The 27,940-nt window shown below is 36.0% G+C and overlaps 1 protein-coding gene across 2 annotated transcripts in view; it reads right to left on the minus strand.

Moving 5' to 3' along the window:
* ITGAV (integrin subunit alpha V) overlaps positions 1–27,940 on the minus strand; it is a 103,420-nt gene that overhangs the window by 41,064 nt on the left and 34,416 nt on the right. For both annotated transcript variants that reach the window (XM_004477039.5, XM_004477038.5), the window contains exons 4-13: positions 19,713–19,827; positions 14,009–14,070; positions 12,161–12,206; positions 9,611–9,736; positions 8,762–8,806; positions 7,903–7,946; positions 7,758–7,814; positions 5,650–5,702; positions 5,043–5,245; positions 872–1,063 (exon numbers count right to left, since the gene is read on the minus strand). In XM_004477039.5, the coding sequence (XP_004477096.1) occupies positions 872–1,063; positions 5,043–5,245; positions 5,650–5,702; positions 7,758–7,814; positions 7,903–7,946; positions 8,762–8,806; positions 9,611–9,736; positions 12,161–12,206; positions 14,009–14,070; positions 19,713–19,827 (943 nt within the window). The remainder of the gene's footprint in view (positions 1–871; positions 1,064–5,042; positions 5,246–5,649; positions 5,703–7,757; positions 7,815–7,902; positions 7,947–8,761; positions 8,807–9,610; positions 9,737–12,160; positions 12,207–14,008; positions 14,071–19,712; positions 19,828–27,940) is intronic.

The raw sequence follows: 27,940 nt of genomic DNA on the forward strand, positions 1-27,940 counted from the left end.
TGAAGAATGTAAGTATGGGAGGTGATGTGGCTCTGTGGTTGAGCACCACATACAGTGTCTGGAGTTCAATCCCTGACCCTGGTACCTCAAAAAAACAAACAAAAAAAATTATGCATGAATGCACAGGAAAAAATGCTGAAAAGACAGGACTTGCTGTACTTTTAAAAATATATATTGCATTTATATTTTTAAAATTATTTTTGAAATCACACTAACTTGCAGGTAAGAGAATCAACCTCATGTCCTATTTCTAGAAGCACTTCAACAAAATTGTATATTGAATTTACATACCTGTTTCAACAACAAAGGGAATCTAAACTTTTTGCATTATATTTCATTTTAAAAAAAGAGTATTCTTTATTTCTTTATCTTTTATGATATTCGTAAGGGCACAGTATCCAGAAAAAGGCCTACTCTTTCTCCTCTGGCTTAAACCAGCAGGCAACCTTGAGCAAATTACCATTTAGTCTCTTTTTTCATCTAAAACATGATATAATAATGAGCTGAGTTCGTTTATATTCCTCACAAAGCTTACTGGGAGAATTAATATATTTTTAAAAATCACAATCATCAGTAAGTCTACATACCTGTTAGGTCATTAAAAAATAAAAAAGATGACTAACTGTAAAAACTTAGAATGTTATTACTTTAAAAATATTTTTCTCTGACTTTTCATTAGATTTTATATTGTAAACAGAGGTGTCTTTCCTTTATAGCCCCTTTAGTGATGAGAACTGTGGGGCTTGATCAATACTTGAAACACTGAATTGAAATGACTTAAAATATAAACCGAAAGAGCAGCAATATACTATTTGCTATTAGGGCGGAAAAATCTAATATCCATATGTGCATACTATTTATAGGAAAGCACCTGGGTATCCATTTTTGTCTATATCTGTGGCTCCTTTCATTGAATAGCCAAAGCTTGGTGGCATGCTCCGAGCAGCCCACTGTCCCTCGAGGATTTGAGATGGCACCACATTTAAGCCGGAAGCTCTTCCATTAAAGATGTAAACAATTCCTTTTTTATCTTCACCCCCATATGGAGCAGCAATTGCAATATCTGTAGGGAAAAAGGATAGTAAAGGATAGAAGGAAGGAAGAGGAGAGAAAGAAAAGAAGGGAAGAGAAGGAGAGAGAAATCAGGAGAAGGGGGCGGAGGGCAAGGAGGGAAAGAAGAGATATCAGTAATTATAATGATATCTATGGAGGAGATCCCAATAGTTACAGAACCCATTGGATATATATACATTTAAAGTTCAGTAGGGTACACTTTATTCAAAAGCTTGCATCAAGGAGATCCAAGAAAAAACGTGTAGCAATTATACTAATCGGGAGCCACATATTCTGGATCAGACCTTGGGCAAGTCACGTAAATGTTTCTGGGCCTCAACCGTCTCATCTTTACAATGGTGGGGATGCGGGTAGAATGGGGGTGGGGAGGATTGTCAAAAGATTTATCTCTGCTAATTCTAGCTCTCAAAATTCTAGTTTATTTGGTGTGACCATTTGAGGCTGGGTGGATTCCAGAAAATCCTGTTCTTAAAGCCAATCCATTCCTGTAAACCTATTGTAGGTGGGACCTTTTCATTAAATTACTTCAATTAAGTGCCTCTGATTAGACTGCAGGGCCCAGGCGGTCTTAATCTTGTTACTGGAGTCCTTTATAAAATAAAGGAATGACAGCCACAAACTCAGAAAAAAGCTACAGAAGCTGAGAGAGAAGGCCCTGGAGACTGGACACTGGAATCCAAGGAACACAGAGGCTGAGAGGAAGCCACTTTAGCCAGAAGATGAAGGAGAGGAAACCGGAGAAGGCAGGATGGGAAGAGCCACCATTGTGCCCCCCCCCCCAAGTGACAGGAGTCTAGGGTCACCAGCAACTGACCTTCCAGGATAGAGCTTAGCCTGGTGCCTTGATTGGACATTTCCCCCAGCCTCAGAACTATAAGCTTATAAGCTAATAAGTCCCACTGTAGAAGCCAACTCATTTCTGATATATTGGAGTGCAAGTCTTTAGCAAAATAAAACATTTAGGAACAGTGTCTGGCAGCTTTGCAGCAAAGTCAATCTGGCTCAGAAATTTGCAAATTCTGATTTCATTTTGGTCTAGCTCAACTTATATTGAAGTAATGTTAACAAATAAGTTTGAAATTCTTTAAGAAAAAAAAAATCAATAAATGGTCACTCTGATGTTTTCTTTCTCTGAAGTATTACAGCCCCAGTAACCTAATAGATGAGGCATAAGCCTCCTAAAATATATTACAAATACGTCTGCTTCTCTCTCTCTGTTCCTACCACCCTAGACAAACAACTCTTATCTTTTGCATTGACCTCTAAAAATAAGCAGCCTTCTAAGTAGTATCCCATTTCTACTCTTGGCTCTATACTCCATTCTCCTTGACCCTCCAATTATTTCATTTAGAAGATCTAAACCTTACCTGGTTTAATCACTGCTTACCTTGCAAACCTCATTCCCACCCCCACATTCTTACCTTCATCACTCTTCCCAGCACCCTTGGCCTCTTTTTTGTTTTGTTTTTTTGTTTCCTAACCATGCCAAGCTATTTTCCATCTCTGGGTTTATACTTGCTGTTTGCATCTGCCTGAACAGCTCTTGCTGGAGCACTTCAAGCTTCCTTCCTTATGTCCAAGCCGAAAGATCAGATGGCATCCCTCAGAAGTCTTCTCTGTCCACCATATGAAGCAATGCATGCTCCCCTCTTGAACTGTAACCCCCCCACCCTGGAACTCTTTCAAGTTAGATGACTTTTTTTTCTTTTGTAAACCCCACAACCTTTACCACTATGAATCTTCCTATTATTTATTTACTTACTCCATGATTTCTCCACAAAAATGTAAACTTGAGAGCAAGGATGTGTCTATCTTACCTATCACAGGCCTTAACACTCGCTGTACCAAACTGCCTGCTTCCTTAATTTACTCAAAATGTTTTATGCCTCCTCAATGAAGCACCGTGAGACATCAAAGACACCTTGATCACTCACCCTTCATGAAACCATTATGCCCAGAGAGATCCCAAATACTGTGATGATCATTCTAGTGTTTGTTTACATGTATGTTGCTCTGACTTAATACTGAATTCGTTAAAGACATGTATAAGCCATGAATTATCCCCTTATCTTTAGCACCAAGAATGTGTTTGGCCTGGAGTGGCCACCAACTAAGAATTTGTTAAATGAATTAATTTAAGAAAGTTTTGGTAATGGATGGTACTGTCAGTAATAAGGTAGTGTGAATTCACACCACTGAATTGGATAGTTGATAGTGACCAAAATGTTGTATATATGTTAACACAGTAAAATCTTTTAACAAACCTATACAACTGTACAACATAAAGAGTAAACCCTATATAAATTATAGACTTTAGTTAATAACATAATTATAATAATAGTAGTTCCTCAATTACAACAAATATACCACACCAATACAAATGTTAATAAGGAAAACTGGTGGGGGTATATATGGGAACTCTGTACTTTGTACATGACTTTTCAATGAACCCAAAACTGTTCTAAAAATAAATTTTAAATATGTAATTCCCCAACAGAAGATGGTGCTGTTGTTAAAAGAGCATTCAATCAATAGCGCTATTTTTTCCCCACACAATGTATTTATTCCTTTGATCATTTTCCCTTTTCTATTTTTTCCCCTTTCTTGAGGGGCATTAATGAAAACTGCACATAATTACCCTAGGGTTATCTAAAAGTTCTGAGTCTAACTCTGTTTTGTTTTTGGTAATACATCTTAGTGATGCCTGGCATTGCCCTACAGGGAGCGGGATAAGAGGGAGTGAAGAAGGAAGAACACGGGAACAATTGCACAGCAAGGAACTAATGTCATCAGGTGTGAATGAGAAAAATTCAGTCTATAACTAATAGCTAATTATCTATAGTTACATAAATACAACTCAGACCATTTTCAATAAAGATATTAGTGAATGTCTATTTCAGACAATAAAAACCTAAGAAAAATCCTAGAGACCATAATTACCCTCTAGGTATTTATTATACAAACAATCCAACAGTTCAACTCTCCACTGTGATCTCTAAAAAAGTTTCTAATGGAATTCTTTAAAAAATTGTTAATTTGGGAAGTGGCTGTGGCTCAGTCAGTTGGGCTCTCATTTACCATATGGGAGGCCCTGCGTTCACATCCCGGGACCTCCTTGTGAAGGCAGGCTCGCCCGCATGTGCCACAGAGTGCCACCCGGCCCGCAAGCACCACAGAGAGCCAACTCAGCAAGGTGACATAACAAAAAGGGAGACAAGTGAAAACACAGAAGAGTGTGCAGCGAATGGACACACAGAGCAGACAGCAAGCAAGCTGTGGGGTGGGGGGTGGGGGATTGGGAATAAAAAGAAATTGGTAATTTGTACTCTATATTTCATGTTTCTGAAAAGTTCTATTAAAAAAGACAACCTTGTTTTTTAAAAGTTTCTACAGCTATTAAAACAAGACTATTATAAAACTATGGGTTTACAACTTTTACATGCCCACAAGTGAAGGGGGCTATAACCTATTTCAGATTATGTTAGACATCCAAAACAAAGTTAGGACTTTAAAAATATTAACCGCAGATCATAATGCTGCCTGGGCAGCAGGCATGAGGTATGCATTAGAATCAGCACTGCCTTGACAATGTGCCTGGGAGCACTGCTTACACTTGAAGCCAACCAACAGTAGAGGGCACTGCTGCTAAGCAGGACAGAGGCAACCAGAAAATTGCTAATCAGCACTAGGCTCCAAGGGTGTGAAAGTTCCTTTCAGAAAGTACCTATTTCACAAGACTGATTTGAAACTAGGTGAATCATAACTCATGGGGGCCAATTTTTTAAAACTTTGCCATCATTTCTAAGGAAAAAAAAGCAATATGCCTCCCAACCTGGTGAATCACTTGCTGATAACTCAATGCTTTCCAGGAAAGAGGCATCCAATGAACTTCTAAAGAGGGGGTAATAGGATTTTTCCAGGTGGACAGAGAAAATGAGGGATGCACAGTTGCCAAACTTTGATCTTACCATTGAAGCCATCCTGGTCCAGATCTCCCAAAGGTGCTATGGCACTGCCGAACCTTGCGAAAACCTCAAATCCGTTCAGTTTTGTCGTCTGGAAGTCTCCTGAAGCTCTCTGCAGAGACACTGAGACCTGACCCACCTCCTGGAGTTTGCCATCAGAGCCACGATCCATAAAGAGAGGTGCTCCAATAAACACATCCGCGTAACTAAAAGCATGGAATATTTTTACAAAAGTAAAACCAAACTCCATCAATGAATAGTCACTTTTCTAACCTATCGAAAGTCATTTTGCATCTTATTAAAACACGGTTTTCCTCTATCCACAACCCTCAAAGCCAGACTGCAGCATAAAATGATGATCATAGCAGTCATTACATATTTAAGCCTTCCTTCAGCTCTGTTTAGAAACTATGAGTCAATCTTTGATGGCATAAAAGCTATTAAAAGAAATTAAGACCATGATAGAACCTTTCTAGTATTCATGATTCAAACTGGTTCCTTAAGTAGAAAGAAAATTAACAAGGGACAGAGAAACAGAAGAAAAATTCTTTAGTTTTAGTAAAGCATTCATAAACAGAAAACTGTTTCTGGAACATTTTTGCAAACTTACTCATCCCCATTAATGTCAGTGGCAGCTACAGAAAATCCAAAGTACGCAGCCATCTGGATAATGAGATGAAAATGAAATGTTTGCAGTTCATCCAACTAGTTTACATAATTAACAGTTGTAATATATTTTTCAAATAGAAGGGGTTATTTTTATTCTCTGCATATTGTGCTTCAATCTAAATTTCTTTTGTTTATTCTATCAAAACAATGATAATCAGGAAATGAGGACTGTTTATTTCCCCAGATTTACAGGCAAAACATATTCCAAAGCAAATATATAATTCCTAAATCTTTTCAATGTCTTTAACTCATGCCACTAAAGTCAATACAATCAACTCTCCTTCCCAGGCCTAATTTGCTCCATTAACCAAAACACAGCAGATGGAGGCACACTATGAGAAATCAGTCACAGATACTTAATTGAACCCAAGTAATTATAAATGGAGAGAAGATAGGCACTGATGATAGTAATAACTATTAATGAACCAAAAGTTGGCTCTCCCTACATAGAAATACTACTCCTCCTCTAAAGAAATTACTTTTGGAAAGACATGGAAAGCAGTTAGTTCTTGTCTCACACTTCAATCTACAACTTGCCAGGTGGTTTTCCTTTTGAATTACACACAGTACAAATATGCTCAAGTTTATGATGGGCTTTTTATGGATTAGGAGAAGGGATGTACTCTCCCCTACCACAAAACATGCTAGCCCTCACAGACAGAGCAGCCAGGTTGGAAATATATATGAAAAGGGAAAGTTCCAAAGAAAGCCCAATATGCAAAACAAAACTAGGAGATGCTAGATTAAAGATGAACTAAGGTAAATGAGTCAACAAACCAAAGAGTAAAGTTTAAGCAAGTCTTCCAAACTTTGATTAGCTGAGTTATCAGGAGGGAATAATAAAGGTAATTCCAGATTACCTATTTTGGATAGACACAATGTAACTGAGAAAATGAAAGGCATGTTTCGTACTCAATTACAAAAGCAGAGCATATGTAATAGCATGTATGGGTTTCAGGTACCAGGTTGATGTGTTCATTAGAGTTTTAATGGAATACTATTCTTGGGCTTTAGTCTCTCAGAATGTTCATCCTGAGAGTGTAAAGAAAGGATGGCATTCACTGTGTTACTGGGACAAGCTTTGTCTTGGGCACTGTGACTGAAATGTTTTCATTTGATTCTCACAACAATCTCGTAAGGAAGTTTCCCTATGTCTATTTCTATAAATGAGAAACCAGATTATCATCGGTAAATGCCTTGCTTGGTGCAATAATGGGATGAACAAAGAAGGGCTGAGGTAAACCCTGATCCAAATCCCTTTACCACCACTATCAGCCCCAAACTCCTGAGAAAGAAAAAAGAAAGCATTGCTGACTGTATATAGCATGATCCAGAGACTTTTACATGGACAGACAGCTGATGTCTTCATTGCTAATCATTTAAATCTTTGAGACGTACTACAGATTATAAAAGCCTATACTTGTAGAGATTGTGTGGTACTGAAGAATGTTTTCTTTCATGAAGTACAAACAAATGAAGTTTGCTTATAGTGTCTATGCTACACACATCTGTGTCATGCTTTATTATGCATCTAATAAAATTAAAAGACATGGTTCATGTCTCAAAGGAGAATTCAAAGTCATCAGCAAAGAAAAGGGAAGTTGGTGTGCTTCTGTGTGCAACATGTGCAATGTGATTTTTATTTCCTAAAAACAAAAGAACAGCCATAATACATAACTTCAAGTGGCTTTGCTTATAAAAATTACTTTTATTAAAACAAAGGCGAGATATTTAAAACCCATCTTGTGTCTATAATACTGAATATTATGGAATCATTAAACCATTACGATATTGTCAAGAAAAGTTTCAGACAGTAGGAGATATTGATAAAATGTTAAGTGAAGCAAGATGCAAAATTAACAGGGTTATGTACCAATTTTTGTTTTACACAGATACACGCGTGTAAAAGAAATACACCAAAATGATAGTAATAGCTATCTGTTGATGGAGTTGTAGTTGACTTTCATATTTTTCATTATTTCCCAAATTTTCTCCAATAAATATATACTGCTTTTAAAACTAAGGGGGAAAAATATTTTAACAGCATACCTGCTCACCAGTGAAATTGTATAAGGAAGACATATTTTTCCCATCATAAATATAAACCTGTTCAGGAAAAAAAGAAAAGTATATGAAATGCAGTAAAATATAAGATAACCCAGCAATCTTTAAAATCACCTTTTAACTTTCCTACCATTCCTAAAGTCCTCGCTGCTCTTGGAACTCCTGAAACAAAGTCTGGGGGAGGAAAAAAAAATTTAATTATTCATCTTTAAGACCAAGACTGGACACTGCAAGTGGGAGTAGATATTCCAGAAAATAACAAGTGATTAAAACAACAACAACAACAAAAAACTGATATCTCATTCTAAATAACCCCAGCGTTTTTTAACCATGAGATTCAATTTTCTGAAAAACATAGAAAAATTGTTAGGACACTCAAAAAAATGCATGCTTGCCCTAAAAGCACTTGGAATCCTGTTAGAAACTGAACAGATAAGATAAAATGACCTAAGAGTGAAGAAAGGTTATATTTACGCTAATACAAAATAATACAGAGTAAATCGAAAGGACCTAGAGAGGGCTGTGGAATAGAAATGTGACCAAGCTCAGGTCTGGTCTAGCATTCCTAAATTGAGCTCGGAAGGAAGAGGGATGAACCTTACAGATACAGCCCTGGAGGCAGACAAATTATGCCTAAAGAAAGAAGAAACTAAGCTTCTCCAAGAGGAATGACTTTGGTGAAAGCAAGGAAGGAGCCAAAGAAGTAACTTAAAAGTGCTGACGGATGGAAGGGAGCAGAGGAATGGGGGGGGAGATTTACGCAGGCAGCAGCCATCTCAAAGTCAAGACCACTAGAGAGAGCTCAACATAGACCGAGTTTGGAACCTTGTCAATACCCTAATGTCATCCTCATTTCTCAAGTTAAATTCCTTAACAATGGTTTCAAAGCTCTTTAACTGATGAAAGTTGTCAATGTCACATGTTTCAAAGGTTTAATTTAAATTACAAAAAAAAGGGGGGGGGGTTAATAAAGTTTTAGAGCAACATACCATCTATGCCATCACCATTGAAATCTCCTACAGCCACCGAGTAACCTAAATGGAACCAAAGGTGAATCTCCATGAGGGCAGGAACAGCGGCTTACCATCGGCACATCAAGGAGCCACCTTTCCTTGAAAATATTTTCAAGTAATGCCTTTAATTAGGTAGAATTTTGTCCTCCAGGAAAACAAGTATGGTAAATGAATCTTAAAGTAATAACTGAGATAAATTCTCAAATAGGATTATCTCTATTAGAAAATAGGACTGTTTTATTAACTTCACAAAGAAGTCAACTGAAAACAGGGTAAATTTGCAATTCATCATTAAGGAGCAACAAATAAGAGATTCTCTTAATTGATGAGACACTATCATGTGTGACTTGTTTAATAAATTAGAGAGAATTTTTAACAGGAAAACAGAGAGTAAATCCTAAAGACCAAAAGTGTAATTTAGCATAGTTAGTAAAAGCTCAGGAGTCAGATCACCTGGGTTTGAATCTCAAAATGGCAAGTTATTATGCCACTCTCTGTCTCAGTTTTCTCACTACAAAATGGGAATAATAAGACACTTTCACAGAATTGCTGTGAAAATGAAACAATACAGATAAAACACTTAGAATGATGCCCAGGAAACAGTACCATGCTAACTGCTTCCTACTGGAAATTGTTAACTGATATATTATTATTAATACATAAATAATAACTCTCTTAAATTTCATTAACTAAAATGTAATATAATCTAAGTACTCAATAACAATTTGAAATTATATGCTCATTTTATTTTTTTAAAATCTTAATATACTACACACAAATACACCACAACTTTGTAAGAAGAGTCTGTGCTTTGGTTTTACCTACCCAAATAACTGTCATCAAAAATTGCTTGTGCAGCCCGAGTTGCTAGCTGGTTACTATACTTGATGCTGTAAACTTTGGGGTCATATTTAGATACAATTTCTGCCACTTGATCTGAAATGAGCTGACCTGAAAAAAAAAAAAAAAAAAGAATAAATAAACTTTTAATGGGAACTTCATGATGTAGGTGATGGGTGGCACTGACATGCCAGGAAGAAATAACATTAGATATTAGCATTTTTAATTATTATCCTCAAATAACTCTTTAAAAATATTAAGTGTGAAATTTGATGTTATTTTTCAGTTAAAATTAGTTTTATTCAAGTCAGAACTTAAAATTAGTCTCTTTTATAAAAAAAAATCAAGAATTACAGGACTTGCTTCAATCCACTAAAAATCAATGTTAAATAAATGTAATAATAAAATTCAGGGCTATTTCACAATCAAATCCATTAATATTTGAAAAATCTCCTAAAACAACTACTTTTAGCTCGAATGATTTTAACTGGCTATGTGGACACCTTTATGAGTCAACCTACATTAGTAATTCACCTTTCTTCACAACCTTAAATTATCAGGTGGACAAGAAATCTAGAATACTGCACAAAAATCAGACTGCCTTCCCCCCTGCCAAAAAAAGACTGGCTGATTTATCGAATGCCATCTCTATAACATGAGGAAAACAATCTCTGTGTTTCTGCTATTTTAGGGAAAAATTCTTAATTAGCTGATGTTTTCAATTCTGTTCCAACTTTTCCATTTAAATAAGTTAAGTCTTTATGGCAAATCTTTTTGGTCTGGTTCACTGCTTTATCCTCTGTGCCTAAACAGTGCCAAACACATAGCAAAAATAGAATAAATATTTCTTGAATCAAAGATCATTGGAAAATCCATCATCTCTTTGGGATAGAACATCATTATTACTTTCTCTATTCTTACTAGTGACTCTGAAATTTATGGAATTCATTCCAAAATACTTATCCAAGATATAACATGCCTATTTTAATCTCATTAAAAACAAAATATTCTCTGCCCATTCATTGAGTCTTTAGTTATAAATGAAAGATTACTTATAATAAAATTCCAATGGAAATGGATATCAATGGGGGCCACCTGTCCCAATCTGTAATAAATAAGAATGCATACAGACATTATTTAATACTTAATGTATTAAACATTTAAAAGTCATTGTTAACAAGCAATCCTGAGGGAGAATCACAAAATCTAGCTTCCTTGACTGGCAGTTTTGGTTCTCAGGCAAGTCTGGCAGTTACGTTCTGCCTTTCCTGTATACACAATGACACACCCAGCAATAAAGAAAAAAACAAGTTCATGCTTTACATGTAACGAGAAAATATTAACATCCCCCATTTTCTCATGTGCACTTTAGAACTGTTGCTTTTATTCTCATTTAAAAACTGTAAAATCCAATTATGTTTACTAAATCATTTCATTTACCAATAGGTGAATAATTCAGAGATCAGTTTTAGTATGCCTCACATACTGATCTCTGCCCTGGGCTGATTTTTCTTTCCTCATTTCCTCTTCTACCCTTCCCTTTCAACTGTTCATCTTATTACCCTCTCATTCCTTCTCATTCATTTTCCATCCTATTTTCCTTTAGTGATTCTTCTTTTTTGTTTAATCTCTCTTTTTCTATAAAACAAAATAAGCATGGGTTTTCCTACAAAAAAGCAAGTAAGGAAAGTATAGTATAAATTCAGAATTAGAAAGTACTAGGGAAATCAAAATAGTCAAAGGTTTTCCAATTCTTTCAAATAGTGTCAATGCCAGAATATCAGAATGCTAATAATCAGATTTCTGACCTTGAAAGTGGCACTTTTTAGCAGAAAATAATCATGTCAAAATTTTATCTAAATAATTGTGTATCTTCAATGGTAAAATGAAACTCAAAATAAGCAAATAAGCAGGTTTAATTACCTATTTTCAAGTCATCAGCAAATGGTAAAATTTAATATTTAGGCCTCCCAGGATGTCTGAAGAAAGTAGTTTTAACTTTGTCAATGCCAGTTTAATACTTTTTAAAACTTAATAAATCCTTCATATAAAAAAGGCCTGACACACTTAAAGAGATCCTCCTTAATGCTAATGATTAATGAGAAAATCTAATTAAATATTGTTAAAACCATGAGCTTTTGCCACAATTTGCCTATTACAGATCAGTGCCTTTACAGTTCCCATACACCTCCTAGTATTTTCATCATGATCCCTAGACTAGATATGGAGAAAATACCTGTGAGGAAATTACAGGCTGACTTATAAAGTACATTCCAAAACTAACACAAATACACCATTTAAAATCACTTCATGAATTTACCTTATAATTTATTTTAAAATAGTCATTTTATTTTCCATAAGGAATACACAAACATATGATATACCTTTTTTAAAAAAAATGTATAACAATATTTAAACATTTGAATTATATTTCCCCTTTCTTTAAAATAATTTGAAATATCTCAGGTACATGATAAGGCAGGTGAGGCATAGACACATAGTCATTGTAGGGTAATTTTTATAATATTCACTTACCTTGCCAATAAAAGCTACCAGGACCTCCAAGAAGTACTCTGTCAGCCTAAATTGGATCAAACAACAAAAAAGATGTATTTAAAAACAAAGAGTTACTTATCTCAGTTTCAGTGGTTTTCACTGTACCTTTTCTAAAATGCAATAGAAATAAAAAAGGAAAGTTATAACATGTTCATTTAATATATGCAAATACATTTTAGATAGATAGATAGATAGATAGATAGATAGTTAGATGGTGGAATGAATCTATAGCTCTTAACTGTTTTGTACCCTTGTTGCAAAGCATACTGGGTTACAATAGGGTTTTAAAAAGCTTGCTCCTTAATTTTGTATATTAAGTTTGTTACTTCATAAGGCAAGTTCCCTTTCTAATAATCATTGACAAATTTTCTCTTCTGCTGAAGGAAAATTATTTTTAGTATTTGGGAGATCTAAACAGAAGTGAAGACAGAAAGTAAATATTTTCAGACTATACTATATAAATTGTTCTTAACTAGTATATCTTGCATTAAAAAAAAAAAACAACCTGTGTCTAATTCAAGATATTTAGTGTTTGAGCATAATATTTTAGAAATTTCTTCTTACTGGAGGCAAGCAGGTTTTTTATTTCCCCCTCCAAATGTACATATGTCCCTTTCAATCTTTTGACAGAAAAACTCCTGCCCGTGGCTTTATAAAAGATACATCTAACTTGTCTGCCTTAAAATGACACCTTTTTATCAAAAATGAGTTTAAGAAAGTAAACAGTTAATTTAGCAAAGACTTTCATGGTATAAGATTCCATCTGTGGTTATACCTGCACATTATTTTTTCTATATATACCTATTTTCAAATATTACATGCAATTTTAAACCCAATTTTATTAATACTTTAGCTCTGTTTCACTTCCTTAATTGTTGAATTATGAGTAATTCAATAACAATGAGCAAATTAAAAATAAACTCTCTAATATGGGGAGTGAATTAAGTAGCAGAGAAAAAAAATTAGTAAAAGAAAAATAAAGATGAAATAACAATTTTCAAAAAAAGGTAAGAAAATGCTTTATTAGTTTTTCTGTTATCACAGGACTAGTTTCTGCTGTTTTTATAAATTTAAGACACTCCTCTTAGCTTTTTTAGGAAAGTCATATCCAACAGGTTTTACTTTTAACCAATATATTCTTGAGACTTCCCTAAAAGGAATTAATATACTCAAATTGATAAAACTATCCAAAATATTCCTATGCGCCACAGAAAAAAGAAAATTATATAAAGAAAAATACTTAAGAAATTTACCTTTGAAAATATAAAAGTTTTAACTATTTTAGAAGAATAGTTAAAAACTCTCAACTCTGAAGAGTCTATTATTTCAGTTAAAAACACACACAGCCCTGCATATAAGATTTCTTACAATTACGAAGTTGCTTCAGCTTCACTTGGTGCTTTTTGGCCCATAACAGATGGCAATAAAGCATGTTTCTCAGCTTTTATGTAACTAATCCCTTCATAATAAAGCTCCCATGGATAGCCTTCATGATGAGAAACCAATTTTAGTTCAAAACAGAAAACTTTAATGTTCGACAAAATCACCTATCTTTAAATTTTAATATTTAATAATAAATCATTTACTGAAGAGATTCTCTACTTTCCTCCATTCCCATTTTGATGTCTCCCTATTTCAAATGAGCACTATCTGCCAGGGACGGAGGGAAAGGCAAAGACTGTCAAAACACTTGTGTCATCTTTACGACCTGTTTCAGAAAACAGGTAATGGTTTTAAAGAGACTGAAGAGCTGATCAATTTATTTTTAACCATGGTTTGGACAACAAAGTAGACCTAAATCTCATTCAGTCTTAAATGAGAACTTACTTTAGTAAAATCAATGCTGAATCCTCCTTGACAAAATCCCTGTCCATCAGCATCAATATTTTCTAAAACAAAAAAAAATTGGAAATATACACAAACCCAAAAACAAACAAACAACACAAAACAAAACAAAACAAAACAAAACATGAGAAAATCTGTTATCACGATAATTATGAAACAATGTACTAGTTTGGGGGACTGTTCATTCACTTGGAGACTATAATTAGTTATTATTACATTCTAATAAAGTCAGTTACATGTGTTTATCAGCACCATTTTCTTAGACATGGAAAAAGAGAGAAATTAAAGAACCTGTATCAGTCACTAGGGAACAGAAATATCACCTCCTAAGATGGTGGGTTTCAAACTTTTTTTTAAACCCAGAGGTGTACATTGCATGTGTGTGTATAAAACTAAACAAAATTTCACAAAATATAATCACTGCCGTTATGTACACAACATACTGATATATTCTACTTTTTAAAAGATTACTGGCTGCAAACCATTATACTGATTTCATTAATCCATAATGAGTGGCAATCTACAAATTAAAAACTCCAATATGAATTTACAGTTGCTAAATTTAGTTTTCACTAAATTTTTATGAACACTAGTAAAGAAAGACATTCCTAATACATAAATTTTCTTATACATATATTGTTAAAAAGTTTTATAGTCAAGAAAGAAAAACTTTTTTTTAAAAGTAGTTCAAAAAGGAAATTAATAAACAAAAAGAAAGAATGAAAAAGTAATTCAGAATTTCAGGAACTGGAAAGTGAACGCTTTACAAAGAGCAAAATATGAAACTACCCTCCCAAAAGGTTTAGGTAGGTGTAATTAGAGTAGACAGTTTTTTTAAGGAGGTATCTGGAACCTCATACATGGGAAGCAGGGACTCAACTACTGAGCTACAATCACTCCCCACAATGGACATCTTTAAACACCACCCTTTCAAATATTTTCCAATTGACAGCAGACACAGTAGTTTTGCTCTTTTGTAGTTACCCCTACTTTTTAGTTTTGACCAAAAGGGACAATCATCCAATTAATTTAAAATTAACTTTAACCATAACCAATACCGTATATAGAGAGGTAAGGATGAACCTGCATATCTCCACTTGTTTTATTTTGAGGGTGATGAGGAACAGAAAGCAATACCCTTCAGTTACTGAAGAATTATTCTAGTTAATGATACAATATGTAAATAAAAACTGTATTTGTATTGTACTTGCCACTCAAATACAGGAAACAAAAATATCTATTTTCAATTACAGGACACAAACTTCCAAGACGCTTTGTCAAATAAACAGATCAAAAATTGTGAAGTCATTTTAAAAACCTAGGAACTGCCCAAGACTACACGCTTACATCTAAATTTAGAATTTTTTTTAAGGAAATAGCCTCAAGAGTGTAATGCAAATCTTTCTAACCAAAAAGGAGTGGGAATATGTGGGACTGGGGTTTCCAGAGACTAGTGAATCATACTAAGGAATTCTGCTCTGACCTCAAGTCAGGAGTTTATTTCCTTTATTCAAGTTGCATCTGGGGAACTATCTCAGGCTCTTTATAAAGACATCCTTTTGTAATTACCATACTGTGAAATTATCTCCTTTGATCTACCAAAATGTCCAGCTAAACAACCTAAGTGTCCTTTAAAAATTTTTAACAGATATATATACATACTAAAGTGAGTGTTTATGCCAATTAAAAAATTCCATGCTAAATATAATCTATTTCGGTGAAGGCTTTGGGATTACGTCTACAGAGGATTAACTAGAGATATGTCAATTCTAATATTACAAATAGTAGTAGTATTGATTATAATAGTAAGAACAGTTAATATTCATTAAGCCCATACTGTAAATGAGGTACAGCGCTAAGCATTTTGCAAGGCCTCTTTTAAAATCTTTACATCAATCCTAGAAGAAATACTTTTTTTTTTTAAACATTTATTTTACTTATTTCTCTCCTCTTCCCCACCCCTCCCCTGCCATTGTTTCCTCTCTTGTGTTCATTCACTATGCGTTCTTCTGTGTCCACTTGCATTCTCGGTGGCACCAGGAATCTGTGTCTCTTTTTGGTGCGTCATCTTGCTGTGTCAGCTCTCCATGTGTGGCGCCACTCCTGGGTGGCTCTCCTTGTGGGGCACACTCCTTGCGCATGGGGTTCCCGTATGCAGGGGACACCCCTGTGTGGCATGGCACTCCTTGCGTGTGGCAGCATTGCGCGTGGGTCAGCTCACCACAAGGGCCAGGAGGCCCTGGGTTCAAACCCTGGACCTCTTATATGATAGGTGGAAACTCTCAGTTGAGCCACATTCGCTTCCAAGAGATACTATTATTATTCGCAATTTACAGATAAGGAAAACTAAGGTATAATAATGGAAAATAAGTACCTTGACCACAGTCAACCAGCTACAAGAAGAGAGCATGGACCTGAATCCAGGTCTGTCTATACCACCACACTGAATTATCTCAAATCAACAATTTATAATTCCCTGAGTAACAAGGGGAAGGAAAAGTCAACTAGAAATTATAACTGATAAAATCTATGTACGAATAACATTAGCATCACAAGAAAGTCTGGCAGAGGGAAGAAAACTCTTTTAAGCATGGAGTTGAAAGTATATTTAAACCGTATGATTCATGGCTCAGGCACTTAGAACAGACAGACATTTAGCTTTGTGTAAAACCAAGAATGGCCCAAATATGGTTACAAAAGCAAACCTAATCAGTAATAAAGTAAGGTGAAGATCCTAGTGAAGTTCCTTGCCCAACAAAAAACTACAAACTAACACTACCAATACCACATCAAAACAAGCAAAGTCATCAAAAGTTAGCAATGGGGCTCTACAAAACTCATCACCATAAGCTTGCATATTTTATTAGAGTATGAAGAAGATACAAAATACTCAACCTTACCTCTAAAGTCCTTTGTCCAAATCAGCATTTTATCAGTGATGAAACATGGGCCCAAAGGGGTTAAGTGAATCTTAACTTTTGTTACTAATTCTCTTCGCTAAACTATTTGGTAACTAGTGGGACATGAAAAAGAATGACCTAAAAAGTGTTCCTGGTATTAATACCATACTGCGTTTCAATAATTTATTCTTATGCTTCTGGTATAAAGAGAATATGGACTAGGAGTCCTCAATTATAGGCAGATTGTCAGCAGACGCAAGACTGTAACTCAGGTTCTCAGATTCCACCCATGCATGCTTTTTCCCAGGACAAGTTTGTAATTTGGGCCTGTTGGTAGCTTAATAATGAAAGGTTGAGTCCAACAGCACATACAATACTCAAGGGATACCGAACACCAGGCCTACTAGGAAGAAAGGATTATATTTGCTTCTAAGGGTGGGGGGGTCTGTAAGCTTTTTTTGAGATTTGAGGTTGTATGGTTTAGATCAGGGATCAGCAAACTTTTCTGTAAAGGGCCAGATCAAATTTTTAGATTTTAGGGGCCCTAACAGCTCGCTGGCAACAACTTGTCTCTCAATATTCCATTCTCCCATTTCAGACAGTATGTAAACAAATGGACGTGGCTGTGCTTCAATAAAATTTTATATTGAAAAATAGGTCTGCAGGCCATGGTTCCTGACTTGATTTAGACATTAAATATCTTAGAAAATAAAGTTTAAAATTATTTTATAACCTCCGTGCCTAAACCAAATAAGTAAAAGCATCATGTAACAGATTCATTATACAAACACTGCGTTAATCCTTTACAAGATGTTTGGAAAAGAAGTGGTCATAATTGAAGGTGCAAAATGACCAAACTACAGGCCTAGCATTGCAGCATATCCACAGGGCATTGTCATTAGAATTATGTTTGTGGGAGGTTTCCTCATACACTTACTCATGGAATTATCCAAACTGTGTTTGAATGACATATTCTCTGTAGAAAAGCTGTGCTTACAGTGAATTAAAATAAAATAGGAACTGTTCACACTTTCAGAGCTACCTCAGTGTCTCCAACCCTACTGGATGGTAACAGAAGGGACTTTTGCATTGTCGTTATGCCTCAGGATCTTAGGCCCTTCAGTGATCATGCCTGACACCTGCTTATACAAGATACACGGCTTCTCCTGCTCCTCCTGGTTTCCTACCTAGGCTTATGCTGTACACCTGTGAAATGCAAAGTCCCCAATCCCCCCTTTGCCTGACCAACTGCTACAGCTCCACCAATATAACACTCTAGAGGCAGAGGTCCCAGGTCCACTGTAACCTTTTGCTCTCTGCCTCCTTGGTTGAGCCTACGCCTCTGGTGTGCTTTTCCACATGTCCCTGCAAAGCCTGCGGTCCTCTTTATTCTAGAAGTGAGTATCAATAAACTTTTCCTTCAGACATCTCTGATGTTGCTTGTCCTTGATGCACCTAATTATTTATATAAAGAGCCTTACAATACAGTGCTTAATACAGAGACAATTGACATGGAAAGCATTTTCTATTGTTAGTGGTTACAAGGGAAAAGATCTCTTTGGAATAAAACAGACCAACATTCAAATCCTCATTCAAACACTCACTACCATCAGATGTAAAGAAAAAAATGTATTTCAGCTACCTTCATCTTAGTTCTCACACCTATCAAATGAGAAAGGTGAATTTGTGGGTGTGTGTGTATGTACAGTATACAAATTATAAGTTACAAGCCTGGCACATAAGGATTAGCTCATCTTCACTGCTGTAAAATTATCTTCTCACAATAGGAGCATTTTGCAAAACAGAAATTAAAAACAAAAACTGAGGCTGCAAATTTTCCACATACTAACAAAGATTACAGTACTATGATCAAAATGCCAACATAAAAATGGTGATGCAGATAGCATCATACACTGAGGATAAAGCTGCCAATGTCCTCTGTCCAGTGTAGGGTATGCTCTCTAGCTGACTTTACATTATACCCTAAAAACAATATGGTTCTGAGTAGGTATCACTGTATTTATGTTTCATTTACCACTTACAAAAAGTTGGATCAAAATGGTAGGCTAAGAAAATACGTGTTTAATGAACTCACGAATGGTTTCTGGGAGATTCAATTACCTAGAATTCTGAGGACTGAAGAGTTTCCTTTGACTTAGTGTCACAAGTTGCCTATCATGGTGGGGAGGTTGATGGTGAATTAACAAAGATACTGATTAAGAGCAGAGAAAATCAACTCAGTGTTTCATCTTCCTATATAAACCCTGACTCTCCTAGACAGAGTTTCTGTTTTGTTTTTTTTAAACTTTCAATATCATGAGTAATGATTCTCAAACTTTGATATCTATCAGAATTACCTTGCAGAACTTGTTAAAAATGCAAGTACCAAAAAAAAAGCAAGTACCCATGCCTGACCTAGACTTATGGATTCAGAATCTTGAGATGTGGAGTTTCACATCTCTGTTAGGTTCAGGTGAGCACGTCTTGATTAAAAATACAGGTTTGCAAAATCACATATTATTTATTGCTAACCAGAGAAGATTAGTTCCTTAGTATGGTAGGAAGATTTAGCACACATTTGTAATTTCTTTACATTAACAGAACATTTCATTTTGCTCACAACAAAGATCACAATATGCTTGTAAATGTTATATACAAACTTTCATCCCTGGCAAACTCACAGAGAGCATACATCGCACACTCATATATGCACACGAACACATTTTTAACAAACTAGAGTTTCCTCCTCTCTTCATAAAACTTGGTACACAACTTCCTAGACATACTTGATCTGCATGGAGCATACTCAACAGTCTTTGTTCCATCTTGAAGAAAGCATGTTCCAACAGGCTCTCTCTCCTGTTTCATTTCAGTCCGCCAGTGGTACAGTGGGGCACAGGCCTAAAATCAAAGGGGACAGGCTGTGACAAAAGGTCTCCACAAAAATTAGTGCTTCAGACAATCTATATACTCTTCCAGAATATAATACTTTCTAAACATTAACAAAAGCGAATCAAATGTACTCTATACCTTAAATTCCTTATCAGGTGATAAGGATTTTAAAAAGAATTTTTCTCATGTTCTTTTAAAGGTATAATCCATAGTCAAAATACAAGTTTATTTTTCAAAATAGCTAGCAAAGTTATTATTCCAGGCAGCATGTTCCTTGATGTTCATCTGAAGGTCACTGATTGAATTGACTTTTGAAGTAAATAATGCTCTCATGCAAAAATGAGACACCCTTAAACTATAATTTATTAAATAAGGAGAGTAAAAAAACAGTGCTTTTTTCATTCATTTCCCAAATAAATTATGACCTGTTTGTTTTCAAAGTTATAAACATTAATAGAATAGTAATCTACCAAAGTGTAGCGATTTATTTGAAAAAAATTCAATGGATTTTCTATAACTTTTTTGTTTTGTTTTTTTAAACAATTCTACTGACATATATTAATGAAACATACAACCCAGCCAACATGGACAATCAATGATACTTCACAAAATCAGTTATGCATTCATTACTTCAATCACTATTAGAGAATTTTCATAATTCCAAAAATAATAAAACAAAAAAAAGCTCTACAATTAATAATCACCTCTCAGTCTCTCTATGCTTCCCCTGCTATACACAGCTGCTATTGTTTCCACCTCTCATAAATATACATATATATATATATGTGTGTATATGTATATATACACACACACATGAAATCTTTTTTTGGAGGTACCAGGGATTGAACCCAGGACGTTATACATGGGAAGCAGGCATTTGATCACTGAACTATATCTGCTCCCCAGTGAGAGTAGTTTTATTTTATTTGTTTGTTTTGTTTTTAGGAGGTACCAGAGATCGAACCCAGGACCTTGTACATGAGAAGCAGGAGCTCAACCACTTGAACTATATCCATTCCCCAAATTTATACATATTTATATTTTATAAAGATGTAGTCAAAAAGTGTAGTACATTTTGTGTAATTTCTTTCAGTTAGAATTTTTCCTTTTTTTTTTTTTTACACTTAAGGGAAAATTATTATTAATACATTATTATACACTGCTGTCCATATTTTGCTTTGGTTGTATTTTTACCTATTAATGTCTTGTAACATGAACCTATGTTTGTTCAGTTTCAAAGAAAAACAGTTTTACATATACACTATTACCCAATTCGTATTCCACACAAGGTTTCCCATATTACATTTTTAGCTTTCCTTCTAGTAATATACATGATGTTAGACTTTCCCTTTACCACTGCCTTACGCATATTATTAGCACTGCTAATTACAAACATGATGATGTGCTTTCACCATTTCTATTTCCAAAGATTTATAAACTTTTTTACCAGTTCTGCACAGATTAACACTCAACTTTCCATTCTCTACCCTCATTCTGTTTTCTGGTGACCTATATTCTAGTTATTAACTGCATGAGTTTACACAATATATTTAGTTCATAATAGTGCAACCATACAGTATTTATCCTTTTGGGTCTGGCCTGCTTCAGTCAACATAATGTCCTACAGGTTCATCCATGTTATCATATACTTTATGGCTTAATTTCTTCTTACAGCTACATAATATTCCTTGTTTATCCATTCGTAGACTGATGGACATCAGGGTTGTTTCCATCTTTTGGCAACTGTGAATGCCATGACGAACACCAGTGTTCAAATGTCTGTTGGTGTTACTGATCTCAGGTCTTCTGGGTATATACCTAAGTTGTGGAAATGCTGGGTCACATGGCAAGTCTATATTCAACTTCCTTAGACATTGCCAAACAGTCCTCCACATGGCTGTACCATTCTACATTCTCACCAACAGTGAAGAAGTGTTCCTATCTCTCCACATCCTCTACAACATTTGTAGTTTATCTTAAACATTTCAGAATATTCTAAATATAGAATCATGTTACCTGCAAATAGAGTGTACTTCCTCTTTTCCTATCTCGATACCTTGAAAATAATTTTTTTTCTAATTGCTCTAGCTAGAAATTCTAGTACAATGTTGAATAAGAGTGGGTATCCTTGTCTTGTTCCCAATCTTAGAGGAAAAACCTTCAACCTTTCCCCATTGTGTAGGAAATTGGCTGTGGGTTTTTCATACATGCCCTTTATCATATTGAGGAACTTTCCTTCTATTTCTAACTTTTGAAGTGTTTTTATAAAGAAAAGATGCTGGAATTTGTTGAATGCCTTTTTTGCAGTGACCCAGATGATCATGGCTTTTTTCCCCTTCAATTAATGTGGTATATTACATTAAGTGATTTTCTTGTGTTGAACCACCCTTGTATACCAGGAATAAATCCCACTTGGTTGTGGTGTATAATTATTTTACTAAGCTGTTGGATAAAATTATTTGCAAGTATTTTGTTGAGAATTTTTGCGTCTATGTCCAATAGAGAGATTGGTCTGTAATTTTCTTTTCTTATATATCTTTATCTGGCTTTGGTATTAGGGTGTTGTTCGCTTCTTAAAACATGCTGAGTAATTTTCCCTTCTCTTCAATTTTATAGAAGTGTTTAAACAGGATCAGTGTTAATTCTTCTCAAAATACTTGGTAGAATTCACCAGTGAAGCCATATGGTCCTGTAATTTTCTTTGTTGGGAGATTTTTGATGACTAATTCAATCTCTTTAAACATGACTGGCTTGTTCAGTCTTATATTTCTTATAGTCAATGTACACTGTATGTGCATTTCTAGGAATTTGTCCATTTTATCTAGGTTGTCTAATATGTTGGCATCAAGTTTCATATACTATCCTCTTATGATCATTCTTATTTCTGTGTGGTCAGTCATTTCTGATTGTATTTATTTGCATATTCTCTTTTTTGCTTTGTTAGTATAGTGAGGGGTTTATAAATTTTATCTTTGCAAAGAATTAGCTTTTGGTTTTGTTGGTTTTGTTGATTTTCTCTATTGTTTTTTCCTTCTCAATTTCATTCATTTCTGCTCTAACCTTCATTATTTCTTTTCTGCTTGCTTTGGGACTAGTTTGCTATTCTTTTTCTAGTTCCTTCAGCTGTTCATTTAGGTCTTCGATTTTAGTTCTTTCTTCATTTTTTAATATAGGTTATTAAATTAGGCTATAAATTTCCCTCTCAGCACTGCCTTTGCTGTATCTCATAAATTTTGATAAGTTGTGTTCTCATTTTCATTCACCACAAGACACTAATTTCTCTTATGACATCTTATTTGATCCACTGATTGTTTAAGAATGTGTTGGTTAGCCTTCACACATTTGCAAATTTCCCCTTTTCCTATCTATTACTGATTTTCAAGTTCATTTGATTATGATCTGAGAAGTCGCTTTGTACATTTTCAATCTCTTCATGTTTTCTCAGTAAATGTTGTGACCAACATGTGGTCTATCCTGGAGAAAGATTCGCGAGCACCTGAGAAGAATGTATAACCTGCTGATTTGGGGTGCAACATTCTGTATAGGTCTGTTAGGTCTCGTTTGTTTATCATATTGTTCAGGATCTCTTGTTTCCTTGTTGATCTTCTGTCTAGGTGTTCTATCTAATGATGTGAGTGGTATGTCAAAGTCTCTAACCATTATTTAGAGATACCTATTTCTCTCTTCAGTTTTATCAGAGTTTGGCTCATGTACATTGGGGCATCCTGGTTAGGTATATAGATATTTATGACTGTTACTTCTTCCTGGTGGATTGCCCTTTTATTAACATATAATGGTCTTCTGCATCTCTTATAATTTCTTTGCATTTAAAGTCTTGTACATAAAGAGCAGGTGCTCAACCACTGAGCTACAACACTCCCCTCTAAAGTGTTTCTTTTTTAAAAAAGATTTATTTATTTATTTATTTAATTTCTCTCCCCTTCCCCCCCTCAGTTGTCTGCTCTCTGTATCCATTCGCTGTGTGTTCTGTGTCTGCTTGCATTCTTGTCAGCGGCACCGGGAATCTGTCTTTTTGTTGCATCATCTTGCTGTGTCAGCTCTCCGTGTGTGTGGCACCACTCCTGGGCAGGATGCACTTTTTTCAGGCAGGGCGGCTCTCCTTACAGGGCGCACTCCTTGCGTGTGGGCCTCCCCTGTGCGGGGGACACCCCTGCGTGGCACAGCACTCCTTGCATGCATCAGCACTGCGCATGGGCCAGCTCCACATGGGTCAAGGAGGCCCGGGGTTTGAACCACGCACGGACCTCCCATGTGGTAGGTGGACGCTCTATCAATTGAGCCAAATCCCCTTCCCTAAAGTGTTTCTGATCTCACCAAATGAGCATTTCATTCCAATAAGCTCTGTTATTTTTCTATTCAGATTTTCAAAAACTCCTTTGTGCCCACCTAGTGTTCCCTTGATGTCCTTTACCTCTTTAGCCATATTGTCTCTCAACCCGTTGATCTGATTTAGAAGATTTGTATAGACCACACTGATTAGTTGTCTCACATCCTGTGGTTCATCTGGGGCTTTGATACTTTCTTTTGCTTGAGCTGTATCTTCCATTTTCTTAGTATGGCTTGTAACTTTTTGCTGATGTCTAGGCATCCAATTATGATGGTGATTTTACTATGATGCACAATTTCTCTTTCTTGTAAAGGGATTTAGTGGTGGTAGGTTGTGTGTTACTGCCATTCTTTGATTCTTGGTTCAATCTGTTCTAGCTCTTTAGGATTATCCCTGTTTAGCTGCTCATATCTTGCCCATGGCCCCATATGGGTGCCCCATAAGGGCCTTGGGGGTAGAAGGCTGTATAGGAAGGGAAAAACCTCTCATTTATTTCCTTCTAATTTATTCACGTGCACTACCTTGGTTCACCCGCAGATGGCACTCGTTGGCAGCCCTCTCAGTTCCAACACTGGTTGGAAAGTCTTGACTGCAACATGGAGAGCAACGATGTAACAGAGTATCCTTCCTCAAGGCAATTCAGAGCCTTGCAAATCAAGGCTTTCGCAGGGGCTATTCTGAAACCTTTGCTGGGAGGCCCCTCTCTTTTCCCTGGGAGGAAATAATTCCATTCCCCTCCAAGTTCTCAACAAGCAGTCCTGGTCAGTAGGGAGGGTGTCTGTGAGAGTTGGATCTCTTGTCCCCTGCAGGCTCCCAGTGTAAACAATGAGCCCACCCAGTCTGGAAGGACTCATGGGACACAGAGGATAAAATTCGTTGGCCAAAAGCTCAATCAGACTTAGGCTGGGTCCCATTCTCTCCCCTTTCCTGGGGATGGGCCCCTATAGCCTCTGTGTCCACAGGTATCACAGAATTCAAAGCTGTCTGCTCCAGGGGTGGAGGGATAGGTACACACAGCTACGGTTTTTCCTCACAGAGCTTTCCCATCAAGATTCTCTTCCTTTGCCACTCTGTCTTCTGGGTGGTGTCTAGCCTTGCCCTTGTGTCCTAAACCCTAAAACCAGTTTTCAGGCCATTTCTGCTAGTCCTCTAGCTATTTTTCTGGGAGAGAAGTGATACAATACTTTTTGAAGCAAAATACTAAACACAGATATCAATGCTAGGTTCATAACCACCACGAAAAAACTAAAAGCAGGCAACTGTTGCTACTCTAAATCCATAAATTAATGCTCTGGAGCAGGTTTGCCTATCTGCTTTTTTGCACCTCTCTCTGCCTAGACGTCCCCTTCTCCTCTGCTACATACCATTCTAAAATTGGACACATTCTTTAAAGCCCTGCTAAAATTTTCACCTCCTATACAAATCCTTGCTATGCCACACAATCAGTTGTGGAACCTCCCTCTCTGACTCTTCATAGCTTTGTTCTTCCCTTTAAGGCATCTGTGCTCTACCCTGTACTTGATATTTGTGAACTTATCCATCCCTCATTCTACCTTTTAATCTACAAGTTTCCTAAGGACAGGCTAGAGTCTTACTGTTTCTGTTCCTCTGCCCCAGTTCCTTACACAAAATAAATTCAAACTAAACATCTGTAAAATGAGGGAAGCAGAGTACAACGTGAAAAGGAAGCAGAACAAACAGATGCTTTGACCAAGAGGCTGAAAATCTGATTATTCTTGGATCAGCTGTGCTAATATACTTCCTTTAACAGTGATAATCACCACTTCTAACCAATGGTTCCAGATTATTCTTATTTTACTATAGTCTAGGACTATGAGTCTATCCAACAAGTACTAAAGTACAACAGTATAGTCAAAGTAATATGCCCCTACAGGCAATGACAATTGCGGTCTCAGACACCCCGTCATCACCCCCTATTTTTGGGAAACTTCTTACAGCTCTTAGTCTCCCTTCTCTTCCTCTAATCCCTAACCCTACTCTAGCTTCTTTCAGGTCCTGAGAAGGTAAGACTATTTCATCTGAAAAACCAAAATGTTTGCTATATTTTCTTTATCTATGTATCTATTTACCATATACATGACAAAAAAAGAAAATAAAATTTCTTAGTGAAAAGGAAAGTTCGGTTAAGGAAGCTTTACAGATAAACTATAACGTTTACATACTCAGGAAGAACCATCTTTTAATTTTTTTTTTCATCCTAACCACACCAAAATGTCTGGACCTTGACTTCTTTCAGAACCTTCTAAGTATTGTTCAGGAGCCTCATCCTTCATACAAAGACTAACTGGTTCTTGTCATTCCAAATAGTAAAAAAAAAAATCCCATGACAAATAACGTGTCTGTAATCCATCAGCATTCTAGTTAGTATGGTCCAGAGGGATACTGTAATTGTCATCAGAATATCTGAAGGCTAAGCTGAACATACACGCAATGTGTGTGTGGCTTTGGGATAATACAAGAGTGAGGAGGAAGGGGCCAGTGAGGAGGAAGAGTAAGGCTACGGCACCAAAAGGGCACTGACAAGGTTTCACTGAATGAATGACAGCACAGAAGAACAGCGAAAAAAGAAAGTCTTAGGAAGATATACGGTCCAGCAGTGGATCAGCAGAAGACAGGAGAACAGTAAGCTGACTATGTGCCTTGATTTGTGGACATAATGATCCACTGAAAAGGGAAGCTATAAAGAGTGGCTGCACACCAGCTCATGTATAAAGAGGGTTTTATTGTTGTTTTCCAACCACGTACCAGGTACCACCCCAAGTACTTAGCATCCATTATTTCTAATGCTGATCATTAATCTATCAAGCAGGCTACGTGAAACCACCATGTAAACATGCCTCATGATCTGGGATCTATTAAATTTAATTGATGGTGGTATTGCTAAGCATTAGTTTTACATTAATCACACACAAATACGGAAATGTATTTTAGAGAACACAAAACTCAGTTCGCAGGAAGCTACCTTAGGCTGTGCTCCAGACACCAGTGTATTTCATTCTTTGTTAATGGGGGAAGAAAGTATGTTACTTCATTGCAAAATTTTAAAATGTTTTGAGGGGGCTGAGTCAATAATGTATATGTTGGTAGTGAAATCCTGGATTGTCTTCTCATTAACGAAGAGCAAGTAGCGACAAAGCATGTATGTAGGTTCTGGTATCAGCTTGGCTGCATTTGAATTCTACCTCCAACACTTACTAAATAAGTAGCCTTGGACAAGTTATCTAACTTCTCCAAATCTCTGTTTCCCTCTCTATAAAGGGGGCAGATTATTTTTAATAACCTCTGAAGCCTGTGGTGAGTATTAAATGCAACAATTTATGCAAAATGCTTAGTGCCTGGAACCTAACAACTGCAAATAAGTGTTAACTATTGTCATTATTGTTATTAAATAAACAGTGGTAGGAATCAAGAGTCCAGTGTATTCAATGAGATCCAATGTAAGCTGCTAGTATCAATCCTGTGGTTTTAAAGCCTGAAAATTGTAGAAATTGTTTTTGGGCGTACTCACAAACTCTGGAAACTAGTAGGCAAGAGTAAGCTATGTATGTGGGGTCTTGTACACTAAAGAGAAGAGCTTGGACTAGCAGCTATGCTATGATACCAGCAACTTCTAAGTGCTGCAAGGCCAGGTGACTAGATTAGATTGCCTCCAGATCCATTTTAAATGCAAATCTCATTTTAAAATAAAACTCTTCAAAGGACATTTTGGGGATTATTTGGGGAATGTGAAAATGTCCTGGCAACTGGCTATTA

This window comes from Dasypus novemcinctus, chromosome 7 (genome assembly GCF_030445035.2).
Source record: "Dasypus novemcinctus isolate mDasNov1 chromosome 7, mDasNov1.1.hap2, whole genome shotgun sequence".
Taxonomy (NCBI): domain Eukaryota; kingdom Metazoa; phylum Chordata; class Mammalia; order Cingulata; family Dasypodidae; genus Dasypus; species Dasypus novemcinctus.